The sequence below is a fragment of the Myotis davidii genome, unplaced genomic scaffold (genome assembly GCF_000327345.1).
Source record: "Myotis davidii unplaced genomic scaffold, ASM32734v1 scaffold496, whole genome shotgun sequence".
NCBI classification, from domain to species: Eukaryota; Metazoa; Chordata; class Mammalia; order Chiroptera; family Vespertilionidae; genus Myotis; species Myotis davidii.
In genome coordinates, this window is record NW_006289398.1 from 337895 (window position 1) to 358988 (window position 21094).

The following is a 21094-nucleotide window of genomic DNA, read 5'->3' on the forward strand; positions in this document are numbered from 1 at the left end:
AGCCCCCCAGCTCCCCGCGGTTGCAGGCTCCGCCCCTGCCCAGGCCTAACACCTCTGGCCGAGGCATCCGTCCCAGGCAGCGGGGACCCGCAGCTGCAGCAGCCCCGCGATCGTGGGCTCCACTTTAGGCCCAGGCAAGGGACCCCTAGCTCCCGGGACTGCCAGCTTCGACCGTGCCCAGCTCCCATCGCTGGCTCCACCCCTACTTCCTGCTATCACTGGCCAGGGCGGCAAAGGCACCTGATTCTCCTATCATGGCTAGGCGGCAGGGCAAAGGCGGCCACAGGGCCGCCAGCTCTTAGCTTCCCCCTGGGTTTCCAATCACTGTCAGTGGCAGGAGGCTTCTTCCTGCTTTCCCTTTCACCTCCCTGCATTGTGCCTACATATGCAAATTAACCACCATCTTTGTTGTCAGTTAACTGCCATCTGAGTTGGCAGTTAATTTGCATATAGCCCTGATTAGCCAATGAAAAGGGTAGCATTATACGCCAATTACCATTTTTCTCTTTTATTAGTGTAGATGAATATTAGTGAGACTGTTTCTGTGCTGTGTTTATTACAGGCCAGACCTCATGGATAATTATTTGGCACTGGTACTCTCTGCATTTATTCGTAATGGACTTCTAGAGGTAAGACTTATAAACACTATTTTATATTATATATTTTTACTAACAAAAGTTTTTAGAGCAACAGACAAATGATGCATAAATATGTTCATGTATACTATTTTGCAACTATGGTATTTTTATTTTTATTTTTAAAAGGGTTTGGTTGAAGTCATAACAAACAGCGATGACCATATCTCAGTTAGAGCTACCATCCTTTTAGGAGAGCTTTTACATATGGTAAGCTTTTACATTTAATAGTATGCCTCATATCATTCATATTTTATACTAACTTTGAATATTAACAACTTGAGTGCTATGAATCTTAATCGCTCTTAGAAAGACTTTCTATTTTTAGGAATTAAAAAACTATAGATAATTACTTCAATCAGCTAGAATGGAATATGGTACTCAGTGCCTAAAATTTAGAAAACTACAAAATTTCTAAATATAACTGCCTTGTTTGAGCATAGTCTTCTCTGTCAACTTGTAGTGAGGTTCACAGGGTGGGAATCTTTTTTTATTTTTTCCCGTGATATTTTGATATCAGTAACTTCTGGAAAAAGGGAGCTAGGAAAGTGATCTGACCATTCCTTACTCCCAGCAATGAGGGACTTTGATGGTAAGATAGAAATTCTTGTTTATAGGTCACCTCTTAATACTAAATAAAAAGAACCATTTGAAACTCATTAAAGAAGAAGAAACCCTATTGGCAAGTCTTTTAAAATCATATACATAACTTGCTGTTATTGGCAGTGTATTTTTTTGTTTGTGTTGTTTTAGCACCCTACATCCCAGTTGTTTTTTTTATTTGTTTTTATTGATTTTAGAGAGAGGGGAAGGGAAAGGAAGAGATAGAAACATTGATGAGAGAGAAACATCATCAATCTGTTGCCTCTTGCACAGCCCTGCTGGGGATCGAGCCTGCAACCTTGGCATGTGCCCTGACTGGGAGTCGAACCAGCAACCTCCTGGTGCATGGGTGGTTGCTCAACCACTGAGCCACACCGGCTGGCCCAGTTGTTTTTTGTTTGTTTGTTTCCACATAGCATCTGGGTAGTGTGAGTGAAGGAAAGAGAATTAAACAGAGTTGAATGATAACTTTCTTGTTTATCATTTATTTAGCCACTTGCTACTCTGTTCTCCAGCCCATCTATGAAAGAATTAAGTAATATTGCAGGGTTCTCAAGTTTGATTTTTTATTAATTCTTAAAATATTTCCTGTAAGCATATCAATATCCAAATTTATTTGCTTTTATATAAAGGAACCAATTTTAACATTTCATCTGTTCCTTTTACTTATACATCAGAATTCCATGATTCTCTTGAAATATGAAAGCTGGTAATTTTGAGTAGTATAGCAGTGTTACTAGTTCATTGCTTATTATTCTTATATATTTTGGCTTCTACATTTAATTAATTTAGTTATCTTCATTGATAAAAGCAGATTGAGTGGTAGAATTTTATTTGGAAAGCAAGAGTTAATAAGTTTCTTATTTTAAGTGTCAGAATATGAAGTAAACCTGTTTAATAATGATTTTTAAAACTTAAGAAGTCAACTAATAAGTTATAGTGCATCTAGCATTTTAAATATTTTTAATGTAACATTATAGCTCTGGATATAAGTTTTGATATATTGTTTTTTAGACATTTAAGAATTGAGTTTACTTGTCTACCACTTAAAAATATAATTTAATGTTATAATAAAAGATCTATGAAACTTACAGTTTTGTTACTGTAATGTGAGTCTATTTGTTACATCTTCTCATTGAAAGTAGGTAAGAAAAAAATTATAAATATTGGAAAGTAAGTCAATAAGTTAATTTCATGAGTAAAACCTCAGAGTTTTTAGCTTTATATCTGTGGATAATCTAGAACAGCGATCGCCAACCTTTCAGACCTCACCGACCACCAGTGGTCCACGGACCACTGGTTGGTAACTGCTGATCTAGAACATAAAATATTTCTATTTCTCATTTCTCATAAAACATTATGTTTCATTTTAGGCAAACACAATTCTTCCTCATTCACATAGCCATCATTTGCACTGCCTGCCAACCCTAATGAATATGGCAGCATCCTTTGATATCCCTAAGGAAAAGAGACTGTAAGTATCAGAGCTCTGGCAAAGTTTGTGCCTGGCACCTTTAATACCCACCATTTAGATATAACCTCTTCTTTTTATAAAGTAGTATGTGTAAGGTATGCTTGGAAATTCTTTCAGGGAAGCCTTATAGATAAGGGGGAAATTAATAGTTTTATTTAATAATTTGTATTGTAGGCCACAATACAAACTTTTTCTAGCATGTTTCTAGCATGTTCTTGGACAAGGACATAGACTTTCTACCAGATCACTAAAATGTTGGTTGTGACATTTTTGGACTTTTTTATGTTTTGAGCAGCAATTCAGGCTACTTAAAAAATACCTAAATTATTTCAAATTAATAAAGCAGAAAGATTAACAATGTATTTTATATGTGGGGTTAAATTAATGTTGGAATTTAGAAACCCTTATTATAGGCATTGAAGTAAGCTAAACTCTGAAGGATATATTGCAAATATAGAATCTATAAACAAAAGTATGATAAGATAGCTAAAGCTCTGCTAAAATTCCAGTGCTAATAATAAAATAAGATAAAGGTGGAGGAACTTGACTGGGAAGTGCTAATAGGAATTTTTTCATTTGGTAAAGATTATGTCTAGGACAGGGGTATCTTTTTTTTACCAGTTACAACCTCAATCATCTATATATGGACCTCATATTTTATATAATATTAGTGAAATGTAATTCATAGCTGTTCAGAACTATGAAATTTTGTTGACAGTTATAATACATTCTCAAAAGTTTAGTTGGCTTTATTCAGAAATATACATGTGGGCCTCACTATAGATAAATAATATTCTATTTATTGATTTTAATTCTATCAATGAAAATACTATTATTTAACAAGCTGAAGTTGAATTATAAACTTGTGACATTAGGGTCCATTTTGATCCTGACTATAGGCTTATGTGTAAGGGTAGCTTTCAGCTTTTATTTTAGTAGTTTCATGATGGAAAAATGTGCTTTCCCAAAGCCTGATAGACTTAAATTTTTATGGCCATGAATTTCTTCCAGTGTTCTTGATATTTTTTCTTTCTGTTTCCAAATTTGATTAGATAATTTACTTTATAGTGATAATTTCTGTCCTTGAATTTATGTGTTTTAATAGAGTGATTTACCAAAGTGATCTCTTTAAAATTATGCTAGCTCGCTATAGTGTTAATTGAATCTTTTTCTCATTAGGAGAGCCAGTGCAGCCTTGAACTGTTTAAAACGCTTCCATGAAATGAAGAAAAGAGGACCTAAGCCTTACAGCCTTCATTTAGATCACATTATTCAGAAAGCAATTGCAACACATCAGAAGCGGGATCAATATCTCAGAGTTCAGAAAGATATATTTGTTCTTAAGGTACTGAAAAGAAATCGCAATCTATAACTCGGTTTCCTTAAGTATCACATACTTGCTTGGATTTTAGTATACTAGTATATATACTTGCTTGACTTTTCAGTTTTATTCATGCATATGGATGTCCCGATGGCTTCTAAGTTTTATAATGACTGGACAGTTTAGAGTTGTGTTTTTACAACTTTAGAAATAAAAAACATTTGATAATTCATTTTAAAATGAAAAATATTTTCTTTTGTTTTTAAATTTTAGACTTTTCTGATGTAAGAAAATTTGCCTTAGTTTTCCTTATTTCTGATGATTTTAGGATACAGAGGAGGCTCTTTTAATGAACCTTAGAGATAGCCAAGTCCTTCAACATAAAGAGAATCTTGAATGGAATTGGAATCTTATAGGGACCATTCTTAAGGTATGACAGGATACTTCTTGGTGATGGTGTGATTGTCTTCATTTTATTATTCATTGTAATTCATCATAATTATATGTTTGGTAATTGGTAAATACTTTTATAATGTAAACATTCTGTTTTTCTAGTGGCCAAATGTAAATCTAAGAAACTATAAAGATGAACAGTTACATAGGTATGTAAGAACTATTTTGCTTTTAAGTTTAAAGAACGTAGCTTTGAATTATACCTGATACTTGCTAAAATAATAATGGGTGCTTTGAAGATGCATATGTACATTGTAATACTTGGTATATTTTACACATACATACAGATGCTCCTCGGCTTACAATGGGGCTATGTGCCTATAAACTCACTGTAAGTTGAAAGACAAAAGTGCATAATAACATCTAACTTACTGAACATACATCAAATCTTAGCCTACCTTGAACGTGTTCAGAACACCATATATAAAAAACTCCGGCAGCACAGTGTGCTGTAGAATATCGGTTGTTTACCCTTATGATCACATACCTGCCTGGGAGTAGCGGCTTGCTGCCACTGCCCAGCCTCAGGAGAGAGTATTGTACCATGTATCGCCAGCCTGGGGAAAGTTCACAATTCAAAATTTAAAGTACAGTTTCTACCAAATACATATTTTTTTGCACCATCATAAAGTGGAAAAATTGTTAATCGTGGGTCATCTTTTTATACATTTTTATATATACATAGTCTTATAACCAGAAAGCATCAGTTAATTTTCTTTTTAGTTATTTACATTGTGGTTTTAGTTTTGGAGCAAATGAAGTACTTAATATAAAATTTTCTCAAATTGGATAATATCAATTATGTAGTAATCTTAATCCTAATGTATGAAATGGCATAATAAGGACATAGTGTTTCCCTCCCAAAATGAGGACCATTATTAATATTTCAGTTCTATTCCCATTTGCCTTTGGAGGGTTAGCCATTCTTCCTCCTTAATCAAGTTAATACTCCGCACCTTCCCCAAGACATACTCATGTTCATAGCAAATGCAGCACTGCAGGTCCTATGCTCTTCTCTAGTACCGCCATGCATTTTACTGCCTCTGAGGTCGGTAACCAGCCACCAGTACTGATCTCCTTGGAGAAGTAACGGGGGCCTTTAGATCATGTTTTTTTTATTGTATTTACCAACTTGTGATTTTAATTTAATATTTGCATTAAAGTTTGAGAAAGATGTAGACTATATAAACCACATTGGAATAAAGAGGCATAGCACTAACTTTTTATACTCCCTGAGAGCAGAGGTGATGTCTCATTCAGTTGTTTCTCCCACTTCTGTAACTGGCACATTTATTAGATTGGATTATAGTGAATGAAATTAATTGAACTAAATTAAATGGAAGCTTAGAATGTAATGTTAAAAACTAGAACATTGAAATATCAGAAATTATGTTCATTGCTTCATAAATTCAGTAACCTAAAATTTACTTGCAGCTTTTATACTTGGCTTTTTGCCTAATTGTAAAGAATAAATGCCAAAATCATAGTGTGATAACATGGTTACAGTTACCTAGTATAAGATTAATTTATAGAGCCATAGTACAAAGTTCTTCATGAAATACAATAGAAGAAAATTTATGTACAGGTGGTTGTTTATCCAACCTTATCTTCTAGCCATGTTATATATCTGCATTTTTCCTGCTAGCACCTTTTTTCCCACAATTTCTTTCAGGCATCTCACTATAAAATTCTTATTCTACAAAGATCTCTTTAAAATAAAGGGTTTTCGGGGGTTGTTTTGTGTGTGTGTGTGTGTGTGTGTGTGTGTAATGTACCAAATGTGCTTGTTAAATTTCTTGTCATTTACCTCAGTGGTTTGTTTGTTTGCTTGCTTTTTTATTTATTAAATTGATTGGGGTGACATTGGTCAACATGGACATACAGGTTTCAGGTGTGGGCTTCTGTTACAAGATCTGTATATTGCACATGTGCCCACCACCCAATGGTTTAGACAAAACATTCAAAACCTTATTTTTTCATAAGTTATGGTTAAGATTCTTTCTAAAATAATTGCTTGGTTTATTGGCTGCTAATTTAATTTTGATCTTAGGTTTGTACGAAGACTACTTTACTTTTACAAGCCTAGCAGTAAATTATATGCCAACCTGGACCTGGGTTTTGCCAAGTCGAAGCAGCTTACAGTCGTGGGCTGCCAGTTTACAGAATTTCTTCTTGAGTCTGAAGAGGTAATAAGCACTTAGAGTATTTTCCAGAGCAAATGTTTTTTATTGTATTTGTTCCCTTTTACTTCTGAATATGCATAAACTCTATTTAGACACATAGGGAATGAGCACAGACCTAAATTTGAATCCTGCTAGTTTTGTGACTTTGGGCAGTAATTTGCCATCTAGAAAAACTGGTTTACTCCTTGTAAAATGGAAAATAACACTATCTTCATGTAGCATTGTGTCTACTGGAATTAAGTACAACAGTGTTATATTTTTTATTAAAAACAATAAGGTACTCAGGTGATTGACAATCTATTATTTGTAACTTCATCATTATTAAATTTTTTGGACTTGATTAAAGTTAATTGTTCTAATTATAGGTACTAAGTGCTTTTCTAACAATATCACAATATATTTGGTTTTAGGATGGGCAAGGGTACTTAGAAGATCTAGTAAAAGATATTGTTCAGTGGCTCAATGCCTCCTCTGGAATGAAACCTGAAAGAAGTCTTCAAAATAACGGCTTATTGACCACCCTTAGTCAACACTACTTTTTATTTATTGGAACACTTTCCTGCCACCCTCATGGAGTCAAAATGCTGGAAAAATGCAGTGTATTTCAGTGGTGAGCATCTCTAGATTCTGTTTTCACTTGTCATTAAATGATTTCTTTTAGAAAAGCCTGTTCATATTAGGAATTTAAAAATGTTTAGTGGCCGAAACCGGTTTGGCTCAATGGATAGAGCGTCAGCCTGCGGACTGAAAGGTCCCAGGTTCGATTCCGGTCAAGGGCATGTACCTGGGTTGCGGGCACATCCCCAGTGGGAGATGTGCAGAAGGCAGCTGATCGATGTTTCTCTCTCATCGATGTTTCTAGCTCTCTATCTCTCTCCCTTCCTCTCTGTAAAAAATCAATAAAATATATTTTAAAAAAAATGTTTAGTGAATTAACAAATTGATACAATAATTTCTAATAAACTTCATTATTTTTATTCTGTGTTTTTTTTTTTTTTAGTCTCCTTAACCTTTGCTCCTTGAAAAACCAAGATCACTTGCTAAAACTGACTGTTTCCAGCTTGGATTACAGCAGAGACGGGCTGGCCAGAGTCATCCTCTCCAAGATCCTCACTGCAGCCACTGATGTGAGTATAACAGACAGTGATACTGTTGTTTTTTAAATAACTAGGTACTTTATTGTTTTATAGACTTTAGTCAGTTAGTTTCCGTTTTAAACTTTAAAATTAATTATAAATTGTAAGGATATGGGATGGAATTCGAGCTTACTATAAAATTTTAGTTCTTCCAAAGAATTCCATCCAGTACTCATATTTTTATTTAAAGGGGAGGAAAGCAGCTAGATAGGAACAGAAGTATTTTATTTTACTAGCACTGAAAAAATATTCATACAAGAACTAGATCATCAATTCCAGTTTTTTGCCCTTTTCAAGTAGCAGAACTGTCCCAAAACAAAGTCAAATAGGCTATTCGTGGTGAAGTTTGTGTTTTCAGGGGGGTTGAGGGGGGTAATGGGGGGATGAGGACACATATGTAATACCTTAATCACTAAAGAAATAAAAAAAATAAAATAAAAAAATGTTTTCATTTGTCTTTATAGGCCTGTAGGCTCTATGCAACCAAACATTTAAGAGTATTATTGAGAGCTAATGTTGAATTCTTCAATAACTGGGGAATTGAATTACTGGTGACCCAGCTACATGATAAAAACAAAACAATTTCTTCTGAAGCTCTTGATATCCTTGATGAAGCCTGTGAAGACAAGGTGATGCTTCATTATTTTCTAATAAAGTATGCAGACATCAATTTTAATAGAAAACTATGAAATTATAATGTGTATATTATAAGTATTTTGAAAATAGAGAATATACTATGTTAGTGCACTTTTTCAACTTGCCTAATTATTTGTTTTAGGCCAATCTTCATGCTCTTATTCAGATGAAGCCAGCTTTATCCCACCTTGGGGACAAAGGTTTGCTTCTCCTTCTGAGGTAAATTTTAAATCAGTCTTCCTTATAGTTCTGTTTTCTGTGTTTTCTCTGGTGGTATATGTCAAAGCTGGATTCCAACCTAAAAAGGAGGTCAGCTGTAAACTTGTGAAAGGGGCCTGCTTTAGGACCTTGGACATACTCTAAATCTTTAGTGTTTCTTTTACATTCTGTGTCTCATGCATTTCATGGCATTTTCCCTAGTGTGATCAGATTCGTGTGTTTTTTGCAAAGATTGTGAAAATGTATTTGTATTTGAAGTACAATGAATAATAGTTGACCTTTTTGTTTTAGGTAGGAGCTGTTTCTAGTCTTTAAGTTCCTTAAACATATTTTTTTGTTTGAGATATTTCAGTCTTTAATGTGTTTTGTCAGATTCAAACTATCGATTGTTTTTATTTTCAGATTTCTTTCCATTCCAAAAGGGTTTTCCTATCTGAATGAAAGGGGTTATGTAGCAAAACAATTGGAAAAGTGGCACAAGGTAACTTTCTATTGAATAAGATTCAACTTGTATGTATTAACTTAGAAGATAGATTTGTGAACTTGGATGTTTTTATTATATCATCAATATTTTGAAACTAAGGATGTTAATATTTAAATTTTATCTGAAGTCAGGTCTTAAATTCTATGTAATTATTTGTATTTATATTTATCCTTTTTTAAGCTACAGTTATTTGTTACTGAATTATTGATTTTGTGTATATTCTATTTAAATTTAGTTCATTTCAGTGCCTACATAATATATTACTTTAATTTTTTTAAATCTTTACCTGAGGGTTTGTTTTTATTGGTTTTAGAGAGAGAAACATCAGTGTGAAAGAGAAACATCAATTGGTTGCCTTCTTTATGTGCCTTAACTGGGGATTAAACATATGACCCTTCCATGCACGGGATGGTGCTCCAGTCAACTGAGCCACACCAGCCAGGGCTACCTTAATTTTTATAACCACTCTTGTTTTGATGGGCATTTAAATTGTTACCAGTGTTTTTGTTTCGTAAACAGTATTTGCTGAATACTCTAGCATATATCAGGTGTCCCACATACTTTGAATAATTATAAAAGCAATAAATGTATTAAAATACATTTCAGTTTCAAAATTGAGCTATCAGCTGTTACAGTGTGTATACATTTTTGGGGGGATACCCTGTATATCTTTACATACTTTTGTAAGTATGTCTATTGGATAAAGTTCTAAAAACATAATGGTGGAGTTAAAATGTATGTGAATTTAAATTTTTGATACTGTTAAATTGCTTCTAAAGAGGTTCTACCAATTTTTTAAAGCACTTTGAAGGGAAGATCTTTTGCAGTAAAGATGGCAATGCAATTGTCTAAATGTTTTAGTTGGAAACATTTTTTACTTTTGATCTGATTTACATCAGTGGGGAAAGAGATATTATTTCTTTAAAAAAGTTGCTAAAATGATAGAACTCAGTTAATTTCCTTTTTAAAATTTCAAGTGAATATCTTCAGTGTTTAATATTAAGAAGCTGTTTTTTTAATGGGGAAAGGGATTGAAATAAGATAAAAAACAAAATTATTAAATAACTAGTGTGGACCCCATTGATTGAAAATGAGGTCAGAGGAGTATAAACAGAAATATTTGGGGTGTGCTAGAACATTTCCATTCACGGTACTTTGTTCTACTCTTTTAAAAAAACGTCTTAAATTTCTTAAATAGATACTTATTTTTCTCTTATTTATGCTCTAAGGCTTGCTAGGTACCTAACATAAATTTAGTGAATTTATGAAACTATATACAATTAAAACAATATTATCTTCTAGGAATATAATTCAAAATATGTTGATTTGATTGAGGAACAACTTAATGAAGCACTTACTACTTATCGGAAGCCGATTGATGGTGATAACTATGTTCGTCGGAGTAACCAAAGGTACCATCAGTTAATGGAATAATTTATTACTGATCCTCAAATATAAAATTTAAAACCATTTTGTAATCATTAATTTCTGAAGTTTTCTGAATACTTGGATATTCTATTTCTTACACTGACAAAAATGCTCTTAGAGGATGGCATTGATTGTTCAAAAATTCCAGTGGCATTCCTAGCATACAGAGAATACCCTTACATATAAGGCATTCAAATACCCTTCATGCTCTTACTATTACTAGTCTATCTTTCTTAGTCTCGACTCTCTTACTGTTACTTTGAGACCAGATAAACTATTATTTTTCTAGAGAAATCATCATGCATTCCACCTCCATTTTTATTTATGCTGGGGAGTCTAATAACTATATCTGTCTAATACTAGTACTTTGTTATTAGTAATTGTTTAGTTAGCATATTTTAAATGAACCTATAGGTATGTCAATCATCTTTATTATATTAGATTACAGCGTCCTCATGTCTACCTGCCTGTACACCTTTATGGACAACTGGTACACCACAAAACAGGCTGTCATTTGTTGGAAGTACAGGTAAAAACATAGTCTGCTTATTTAAGTAGCTACAAAGTAGGGAAAAAATCTTAATTTTGTTAAAGTATTATTTTTTCAAAAATTTCTCAGAAGTCTTAAGGTCGGTAGCATATTGCTTTTAAAGCATCCATCTTATAATAGACTCAGGTAGTCTGTGTTCGTAATCTTTAGACATATTATTAGCTTGCACGCATTTCCTTGATTTATGTGTCACCTTTTGCAAAACTAATTTGTTACATAAAATCTGTAACAAGTGAAGGTCTGAATTTTTCCTTTATAGTGTTTTGGGGAAGATTGTCTTAGTAAAAACATTCTAAAGAACTGAGTTTCTTCACTCCTCTTATTGCAAAATTAAACTGAATCTGATAACAGATTCAGTTACCTTTGGTGAGCACCGAAGTAAGTGGTATGCTCAATGTATTATTATCTATATAGTATTATAAAATCTTGGTGTTAATGTATTATTTTCTATTTAAATAATAATAAATTTCTTAAATACTTATTTTTCTCTTATTTATGCTCTAAGGCTTGCTAGGTATTATGACTAATATTTTTGTAATACTAAGTATCAAGTCCACATGGCTAATGAATGCTAATTCTAGAATATTCGCTGAAAGTCCATGCTGCTGCTTAAGAAATTTTACATAAAATTATTTTAGAATTATAAATATGCAAGATTTACTGAAGGCAAACCTTAAGTAGGTTTTCAGATATAGTAAGAAAATACATTGAAAACTCTTTCTTATATGTTTTTTTTCTTCTCTCTCCAGAATATTATTGCAGAGCTCTGTCACAACATTCGTACACCAGATTTAGATAAATGGGAAGAAATTAAAAAACTGAAAGCATCTCTTTGGGCCTTGGTTTGTAATAAACACTTCTATAAGATTTTCATAATGTTTTATTTTTATAATTTTCCTATTAATAGTAAATAAATAAAAATAATTTTATATGGAACATTATATTTTATGGCCAATATTGTTCCTGCTCCTTTAAATATTAAATTTTAGCTGGGAAATAGATGGCTAAACTATTAGTTCTCTTGATAAGAGAAATCGAACATTAATTCCTAAAGTTTCTTATTTGAGGTTTTTGTCACATTTTTTCCTCATAGATGGGATTAAATTTTTCTCTTTTTTGCTAGCTTTCCAAATCTTACTATTTTTAAAATAAATTTTTATTGATTTCAGAGAGGAAGGGAGAGAGAGATAGAAACATTAATGATGAGGAAGAATCATTGATTAGCTGCCTCCTGCATGCTCCCTACTGGGAGCTGAGCCCGCAATCCAGGCATGTGCCCTTGACCAGAATTGAACCCAGGACCCTTCAGTCTGCAGTCCAGCATTCTATCCACTGAACCAAAACAGCTAGGGCTTGCTTTCCAAATCTCTTGTATAAAAGTGGATATACGTGATTTTTTTCTTTCAGGGAAATATTGGCTCATCAAATTGGGGTCTCAATTTGCTGCAGGAAGAAAATGTGATTCCAGATATACTAAAACTTGCGAAACAGTGTGAGGTTCTTTCCATCAGAGGGTAAGAACTTTCCATCATTCAACTCAGAAGTCTTTCTAGGGTATAATATACTAGAGGCCCGATGCACGAAATTCATGCAAGAATAGGCCTTCCTTCCCCCAGCTGCTGGCACCAGCTTCCCTCTGACACCCGGGACCCAGGTGTCCCTCACAGCCCTGGCTTTGTCCAGAAGGACGTCCAGTTTAATTAGCATATTACACTTTTATTATTATAGATTGTTCTTCACTAATGGGTATAAGGGAAGAGCATTTTATGACTCAAAGTTAATTCACTGGGAGTCCTAATGATAGAGATTTTTAAATGCATTAAGTTAAGCACCTTAAGGAGCTCCTCGTTACATTACTATTCTGTTTTTTTCATTACAGTTTACCTTGCAGATAAACAGTGAAGGGTAGTGTGTGTCTAATATCCAGTGGTCCAGATATTTCAAATTTATCCCAGAAAAGTTAATATGTATGGTTTTTTGTTGCATTATATTCTTGTCAATTATTTCATTATAATTAGTATTTTTATGAGGAAGGTTTTCGTGTTATTTATTACTTCTAATTTACCACTAACTCGTTTCAATACATTTTTCCACAAGCCTAACAGTTTTTAATGGCTTTTGAAGAAAAATGGAATGTACACATAGCAAACTAATACTTTGTGAGTGCTTTAAGAATTCTCAGTTTGGAATTATAAACTGTTACTACTACATCTTTTACATATAGGACCTGCGTGTATGTGCTTGGACTCATAGCCAAAACCAAACAAGGTTGTGACATTCTAAAATGTCATAACTGGGATGCTGTAAGGCACAGTCGCAAACATCTGTGGCCAGTGGTTCCCGATGATGTGGATCAGCTCTGTAATGAGCTCTCATCTATCCCAAGCACCTTGAGTTTGAACTCAGAGTCAACCAGCTCTAGACATAACAGTGAGAGTGAGTCTGCGCCATCAAGTGAGTGTTGTGACATATTCCTATAAAGTTAGCCAGTTAACATTTGTATTTGAATATCAAAATCTGTGTGTATTTGTTCCATTTCTAATTTACCTTTTTCTAAGATAATATGGCAATAGTAGCCTCTTGAAGAATGCGTATCTTTTCACAACAGTGTGTATAGTCACAACCTACATTTTTTCTCCCCTTCCTTTCTCAATAGCCTTTGGAAAAATCCCACTTTCAGAGTTAAATATTAAGCCATGTGCCAGGAGAACTGTTCCGCTTTTTTGCTTGTCATGTAATCTAAGTAAATGTCTATTTGCCAACCTTCTTCTTTTACATAGTTTTTAATTCATTTTTCAGATACAGAGATTGTTGACTCATAATACTTGTGTTTGTTGACTCATAATACTTGTGTTAAAAGATATATTCACATGTTCATTTTTGAGAGAAAAGATAAATTTAACCCTTCATTTTGACAGTGTTTTTCTTATTCAGCTATTAAAAATTAATTTTCTGAAACATGTCACTACTCGGTACCACAACTTTGCTCGTCATTTTTATGTGCTGTTATTAATCAGTCCTTTGGTCGCAGGTATGTTCATAATGGAGGACGACCGGTTTGGCAGCAGCTCCACTAGTACGTTCTTCCTCGACATCAGTGAGGACGCAGAGCCATCCTTTTTTGATCGGCCTGGACCTGTAAAGGATAAAAATTCATTCCCTTTCTTTGGGTCTAGCAAACTTGTGAAGAATCGTATCTTAAATTCCCTTACTTTGCCTAATAAAAAACATCGCAGTAGCAGTGATCCAAAAGGAGGGAAACTGTCATCTGAAAACAAGACAAGCAACAGGCGGATCAGAACTCTCACGGATCCTAGTGTTGACTTCATTCAGAGTGATGACTTTACACCCATATCCACAGTGCAGAAAACATTACAGTTAGAAACTTCATTTGTGGGGAATAGGCATATAGAAGACACTGGTAGTACTCCAAGTATTGGAGATAATGACTTAAAATTCACCAGGAGTCTTGGTACAGAGAATCACAGAGAAAACACAAGCCGAGAGAGATTAGTTGTGGAAAGTTCAACAAGCTCGCATATGAAGATGCGTAGCCAAAGTTTCAATACAGACACTACAACAAGTGGCATAAGTTCAATGAGCTCAAGCCCCTCCCGAGAGACAGTAGGTGTGGATGCTACGACTGTGGACACAGACTGTGGAAGTATGAGTACTGTGGTAAGTACTAAAACTGTTAAGACGAGCCACTATTTGACGCCACAGTCTAACCATCTATCTCTCTCCAAGTCAAATTCAGTATCCCTGGTGCCTCCGGGTTCTTCTCACACACTTCCCAGAAGAGCACAGTCCCTTAAAGCACCCTCTATCGCTACAATTAAAAGTCTAGCAGATTGTAACTTCAGTTACACAAGTTCTAGAGATGCCTTTGGCTACGCTACACTGAAAAGGTTACAGCAACAAAGAATGCATCCATCTCTGTCCCATTCTGAAGCTTTGGCATCGCCAGCAAAAGATGTGCTATTTACTGATACCATCACCATGAAGGCCAACAGCTTCGAGTCTAGGTTAACACCAAGCAGGTGAGTAAACATGCATTTAAAATGAACAGTAATGATTGCATTGTAACAGACTTAAATGGAAAGCATTAGTTAGGTTTTCCCTCTACATAAAAGCCTCCAAACTGACCTATTACCATTGTTTACTATGGTAGGCTGTAAGCTCCTAGTTACCCGATATGATTTGAAATGGATTCTTGCAGCTGCGAGGGGGGAAAAGAAACTCATTTAGGCCCTGAAAGTAAACATACATGCTTTTCAAAGACAATCAAGTCACAAGCTTTTTTTTTTTTTTATTCTCGCTTCTGCAAGGATCGATTTTAAAAAGAAGCATGTCGGGGGAATCAGGAGCTTAAGACCTACAATAACAAACAACTTTTTCAGGTAGGTCAATTTAAGGCTCCAAAAGTTGACCTCTTTTTTTTAAATAATTGAAAATTTTAGGGAAATTATTTTTAGTTTTAAGTATTATCAATTCAGAACCTAATTTACACAAAAAATTATTTGGCCTTTTAGGTTTCAGCAATACCAATTTGCCTGTGCTCAAGAACATTTAGGGGATTTCTATGTCATATCTAAAGATTATATAGCAAGCTGGTCAAAGTAAAAAATGTAGGGGTGCAGTGTTAAATTTGGTTATTGCAAAAATTTCTTTACCTATTTTTGTTGGGCCAAATACTTCTAAAACTTTTTTAGTTTCAGATTATTCAGTTACATTTATTTAGTGTTTGTTAGGTACTAAGAATAGTGCCTGGCATATATTAAGTAGTCAATAAAAGTTAGCTGTCATCATCATCATCATCGGTAATCATTTTTTAATGTAATCCATTTGGTTCTTATATAACCAAAATATTAATCACATTAAGAAGTTGTTATTAAGCAATTTTGTTTCAGTAATGCTAACATATTTAGTAGATGGAGTTCCTGTTAACAGATAATTACATCTCCTGTAGAATTTCATAAATTATACAGTAATGGATCATTTACCTGGAACACACTGGCTTTGGCAACCTCATCAGTTCAGAACAGAGCCAGAAAACCTCTCAACAGCTCACCAGTATAAACGTAGGGAGTAAAAGTTCATGAATTTTATTCAAAGGAGGTGCCTCTGACCTGCATTCAAAGTTTGTTAATATTTATTTCAACAGCTAGTATGTGTGGTTTTCAGGCCCATAGAAGCAGCAATTAGAAGTTTTTATTGAGGCACACTGTAACAAGAAAGGTCAGCTGATAAAATTGGTAGCAGAGGAGGAAACTTTAATATTACCAGAAAGTATTTGAAAACTCAGAAAACCACAGTAGCTTAGTAGCATTCAGCCAGGGGCAGTAAGGAACACAGCACCCCGAAATAAACAGTAGGAGCACCACCATCTTACAGCTCAGCAGTGACCCGAGTGCTGTTAACTCTGAGCCATCTGATTAGGTTCATTGTATCTTATTGAAGCAGACATTTCTATCCAAGTTGAATAAAAAACATAGATAAAAAGTGTAGTGCTTAAATATTCAAAAGAATAAACAAGAAAGACATTTATCCCAAGTTGCTTATTCTCTAACCACTCTGGGTTCTTAGGATCTTATTTCCTATAGTCTCTGTTAGAACAGGAAAAGATGATTTGGAAATTTCCTAGAGTAAAATGCCAAATCATTGGCATTTTAAAGAATGAATAGGTGAGAAAATACTTCTTGCGAGAGAAATAATAAAAACAAGAATAAGCAGTCAAGAGAAACAGGAACAGCTTACGCAAAGGCATGAAGGCTTAACAGCGCTCATGTTCATCAGGTCTTTCATTCATACTTCCAACTGTATTGAGAATTCACTTTGTACCAGGTTCCATGGAGGGAAAAATCATGTTGGCATTAGTCTTCCTATTTGGTTAATGCAGAGACAATGAAAACAATGATGATAACTACCGTATTTGCCGGCGTATAAGACGACTGGGCGTATAAGACGACCCCCTAACATTTCCACTCAAAATACAGAGTTTGTTATATACTCGCCGTATAAGACTACCCCCTCTTCCGCACACCTTCCACACACCAAATAAAAGGTAAAACAATATCAGATTTGATTTTAACATTTTAATTTATATTCAAATGCTTATGACATGCAGGAAAACTGTCACAAGGCTGTATGTAATCAAACATATACATAAAACAGTGCAAGTTTATTACCGGTAAACATACTGGTAATTCACTAAAGAAAACACACTCTATAGACTGGTACCGTAGATGCTTCTCAGGAACACAGGCAAGCAGCCCACAACCTAAAGGGACTGTCAATGATAGAAGTAAGATAACAAATAGAGAGAGAGAGCAAGTGCCGGGCAAGTCCCTAGCAAGTTTGCTGGCGTGACAATTTCACCTTAAAAGCCTTCAAACTCCTCTTCATCATCTGATATTAAAAGTTCATCAACGACATCTTGGTGCCATGATAGGGATGATAGGGGTTTGACTGGTCGACATTTTCTATGCTGTACTGTACAATGGGGCAGTATTGTGGCTGGCTGTTGGCTGTATACAAAGCCTGATTGGATTGGTCCCTGCTCCCTGTTTGCCCGCCCTGTCACTATAGCAGTCTGGTCCACCCTTGCATCAGCATCTCCCTGGGACCTCACTAGTGCGCAAGTGCGAGCTCTTCAACATTCTAACAGGCACTATGATAGCGCAAAATCGCGAATCTTCAATGCATATGTAAAGAAATATACGGTAACCCGAATTTACCACACTCGCAAAATCGCACACAGCCGACCATACACCCAGTATGGTATCGCGATTCGCGATTTTGCGTTATCATACTGGGTGTATGGTCGACTGTGTGCGATTTTGCGAGTGTGGTAAAATCGCATAACAGCAAAATCGCATAACAGCCGAGCATACACCCAGCAGCGCTGCTGAGGCCTGAACGGTATGTGGAATGAAGTGGGCGGGCATCGGGAGGCCACTATGGCACGGGGCAAGCACTATGGGCAGTCTATCTGAAGTGTACCTGGTGTATAAGACGACCCCCCACTTGGAGGCATATTTTTCAGGGCCAAAAAATCGTCTTATACGCCGGCAAATACGGTATAAATTTACTTTAAAATAATGACTTGGAATCCAGGCTGAGAAGATGTTTCCTTTTTTCATTTTCTTAATAAAATTAGAAGAGTAAGCATACTGATACCTGTGGTATAATGGATAGCATGAATCCAGCAATCTTAAAAACATCTCACTCAGGTTGTGCCTTGGAGCATAGTAGGAAAAACACTGAAGTAGGAATCCTTAATCCTGAGTTTTAGTCCTGACACTGAGTAAATGAACTTGGACAGTGCTCTACAAATCCTGCGATAATGTCTCTTATGCCTGGAATTCAATAGCTCTGCAGACCTCAGCAATCTAGAACAAAGCCAGGCAAACCTCTCAGCCAGTTACTCACCGTCATAAATCTCTGTAGTAAAAGTTCATGAATTTTTCTCTATTTGCACTTCATGTACCTCCCTTACTGGAGACTGGACTAGATTGTATGTTTTGTTTTTTTTGTTGTTGTTTCCATTTCAGAGAGGGGGAGAGAGATAGAAACATCACTGATGAGGGAGAATCATTGATCAGTTGCCTCCTGTACGCCCCCCAATGGGAGTGCCCTTGACCAGAATCGAACCTGGGACCCTTTAGTCCGCAGGCCACTGCTCTATCCACTGAGCCAAATCAGCTAGGGCTAGATCGTAAGTTTTGAGATTTTTAAATGTTGCTTTCTTTACAAAACATTTCTATGGAAACCTAATAACATGTGGAAAAGATTAAATGGAGCTACTCTGGTTGAACTAGAGATTGAAAAAGCGAGTAATCCTTTTCTGCGCACTCCAGTAGACCTTGAGTTTTATGTAGTTAGAGAGGTATAACAATACACTTTAAAAACCACTCACCTATTTTTTTGAAATACATAAATTTTAATTACAGGTGGTTTTCAGTTGGAGATTAGTACAAATTAAGAGTGGTTTTAGCTATGATAACTTTATTTATTTTACTTACTAATTTTTTAAAACCTCACCTGAGGATATGTTTTTCATTGATTCCAGAGAGAAAGAGGACAGGAAGGGAGAGAGGAAAGAGAGAAAAACATGATAGGCTGCCTCCCATTTGTGCCCTGACCAAGGATTGAACCCCCATCTTGGGTATGTGCCTGGCTGGACTGGGGCATGGACAATGTTCCAACCAACTGAGCCACACTGGCCAGGGCACTATGATGATTTTAATAGCTACTGTTTGTGAAGCATTTATTTTGTGTGCTTTACAAGTAATTCTTTTTTTTAATACCAGGCTACATTGTTACAGTTTATTTTTTTAACATGTTTTTATTGATTTTTAGAGAGGGATAGAGAGATAGAAGCATCATTGATCAGCTGCCTCCTGCTCTCCCCCTACTGGAGATTGAGCCCACAACCCAGGCATGTTCCCTGACCTCTTGGTTCATGGGTTGATGCTCAACCACAGAGCCACACCGGCCGGGCTACATTATTACACTTTAAGTGACTTGGGTTTCCAAATATCAATATGCATATACTGTGGAACCTTGAGTAGTTCCTTGTATATACAAAGCAGATCCCTAGTAAATATTTTAGCATGTCTATTGCGTGAATAAGAATCTGTCTGAGAAAGGTGTCTATCAGTAGGCCATATTTGTTATGGAATCACTGGTAAGGAGTACATTGAGGAAATATTTCATATAAGGCTATCTTGTAGTTACAAATGATACCATTTTTGCTATTTTGTGTCTGACTTCTGTCTACATGAATCTTATGTTGATAAAGCATTGAAATAATTATCATTGAAAAAAAGGTAAGACGTTATTCTTATTTTCATAAAAATAATATTAGAATTATACCTGGAGGACCATAACATTGTTTTTGGTAACAGTCAACATTACTGATAACCTTTTTTCTATCAGTTTATAACAGCTAAATATTTTCAAGTGTTTATATGTTCTCAGTAGATAAGATGGCCCTATTTAGTATTTGACTAGCTATTAGCTACTTATTTTTTGTGAATATATGAAAATAAAATTTTCTTATGGTCAATATTATAAATCAGAACACTAATGCAAGTGATTTTTATGGTATTATAGGTTCATGAAAGCTTTAAGTTATGCTTCGCTAGATAAAGAAGATTTATTGAGTCCTATTAACCAAAATACCCTGCAGCGATCATCCTCAGTGAGGTCCATGGTGTCCAGTGCGACGTACGGGAGCTCAGATGACTATATTGGTCTTGCTCTTCCTGTAGACATCAATGATATATTCCAGGTATCCTAAATCTTCTTGTTTTCTTATGAGTTTGTTCCTGCTTGCTAGAAATTATAGAGTGAATACTAATTTGGAGAAAGTGATTTTTAAAGCAGTTTAAAGAAATTTAATGAAAATTATTTCACCTTTCTCACTTGTTACATATTCTTTTTTGTTTTGTTTTTAAAATCTTGTTTAATTTTCTTATTAATCTTTATTGTTCAGATTATTACAGTTGTTCCTCTTTTTCCCCGCCAGAGCACCCCTCCACCCGGTTTCCATCCTACTCTCTGCCCTTCCCCCCCCCCACTGTCCTCATCCATAAGTGTACGATTTTTGTCCAATCTCTTCCTGCACCCCCCACACCCCTTTCCCCCCGAGAATTGTCAGTCCACTCCCTTTCTATGCCCCTGATTCTATTATATTCACCAGTTTACTCTGTTCATCAGATTTTTTATTCACTTGATTTTTAGATTCACTTGTTGATAGATATGTATTTGTTGTCACTTTGTTGTTCATAATTTTAATCTTTACCTTTTTCTTCTTCCCCTTCTTAAAAAATACCCTTCAGCATTTCATATAATACTGGTTTGGTGGTGATGAACTCCTTTAGCTTTTTCTTATCTGTGAAGCTGTTTATCTTCCTTCAAGTCTAAATGATAGCTTATTGGGTAGAGTAATCTTAGTTGTAGGTTCTT

General features: G+C 35.1%; 1 protein-coding gene across 12 annotated transcripts in view; it reads left to right on the plus strand.

Moving 5' to 3' along the window:
• Positions 1-21094, plus strand: part of RICTOR (RPTOR independent companion of MTOR, complex 2) — an 88798-nt gene that overhangs the window by 55052 nt on the left and 12652 nt on the right. For 11 of the 12 annotated variants that reach the window (XM_015562625.1, XM_015562628.1, XM_015562619.1 and 8 more), the window contains 20 exons: positions 563-629; positions 765-845; positions 2612-2712; positions 3892-4057; positions 4362-4463; positions 4589-4635; positions 6537-6672; positions 7080-7279; positions 7670-7796; positions 8270-8434; positions 8584-8660; positions 9063-9141; positions 10447-10556; positions 11014-11101; positions 11872-11964; positions 12530-12636; positions 13347-13576; positions 14154-15162; positions 15451-15522; positions 20240-20417. In XM_015562625.1, the coding sequence (XP_015418111.1) occupies positions 563-629; positions 765-845; positions 2612-2712; positions 3892-4057; positions 4362-4463; positions 4589-4635; positions 6537-6672; positions 7080-7279; positions 7670-7796; positions 8270-8434; positions 8584-8660; positions 9063-9141; positions 10447-10556; positions 11014-11101; positions 11872-11964; positions 12530-12636; positions 13347-13576; positions 14154-15162; positions 15451-15522; positions 20240-20417 (3235 nt within the window). The remainder of the gene's footprint in view (positions 1-562; positions 630-764; positions 846-2611; positions 2713-3891; positions 4058-4361; positions 4464-4588; positions 4636-6536; positions 6673-7079; positions 7280-7669; positions 7797-8269; positions 8435-8583; positions 8661-9062; positions 9142-10446; positions 10557-11013; positions 11102-11871; positions 11965-12529; positions 12637-13346; positions 13577-14153; positions 15163-15450; positions 15523-20239; positions 20418-21094) is intronic. The other variant, XM_006761742.2, reaches the window with a different exon arrangement.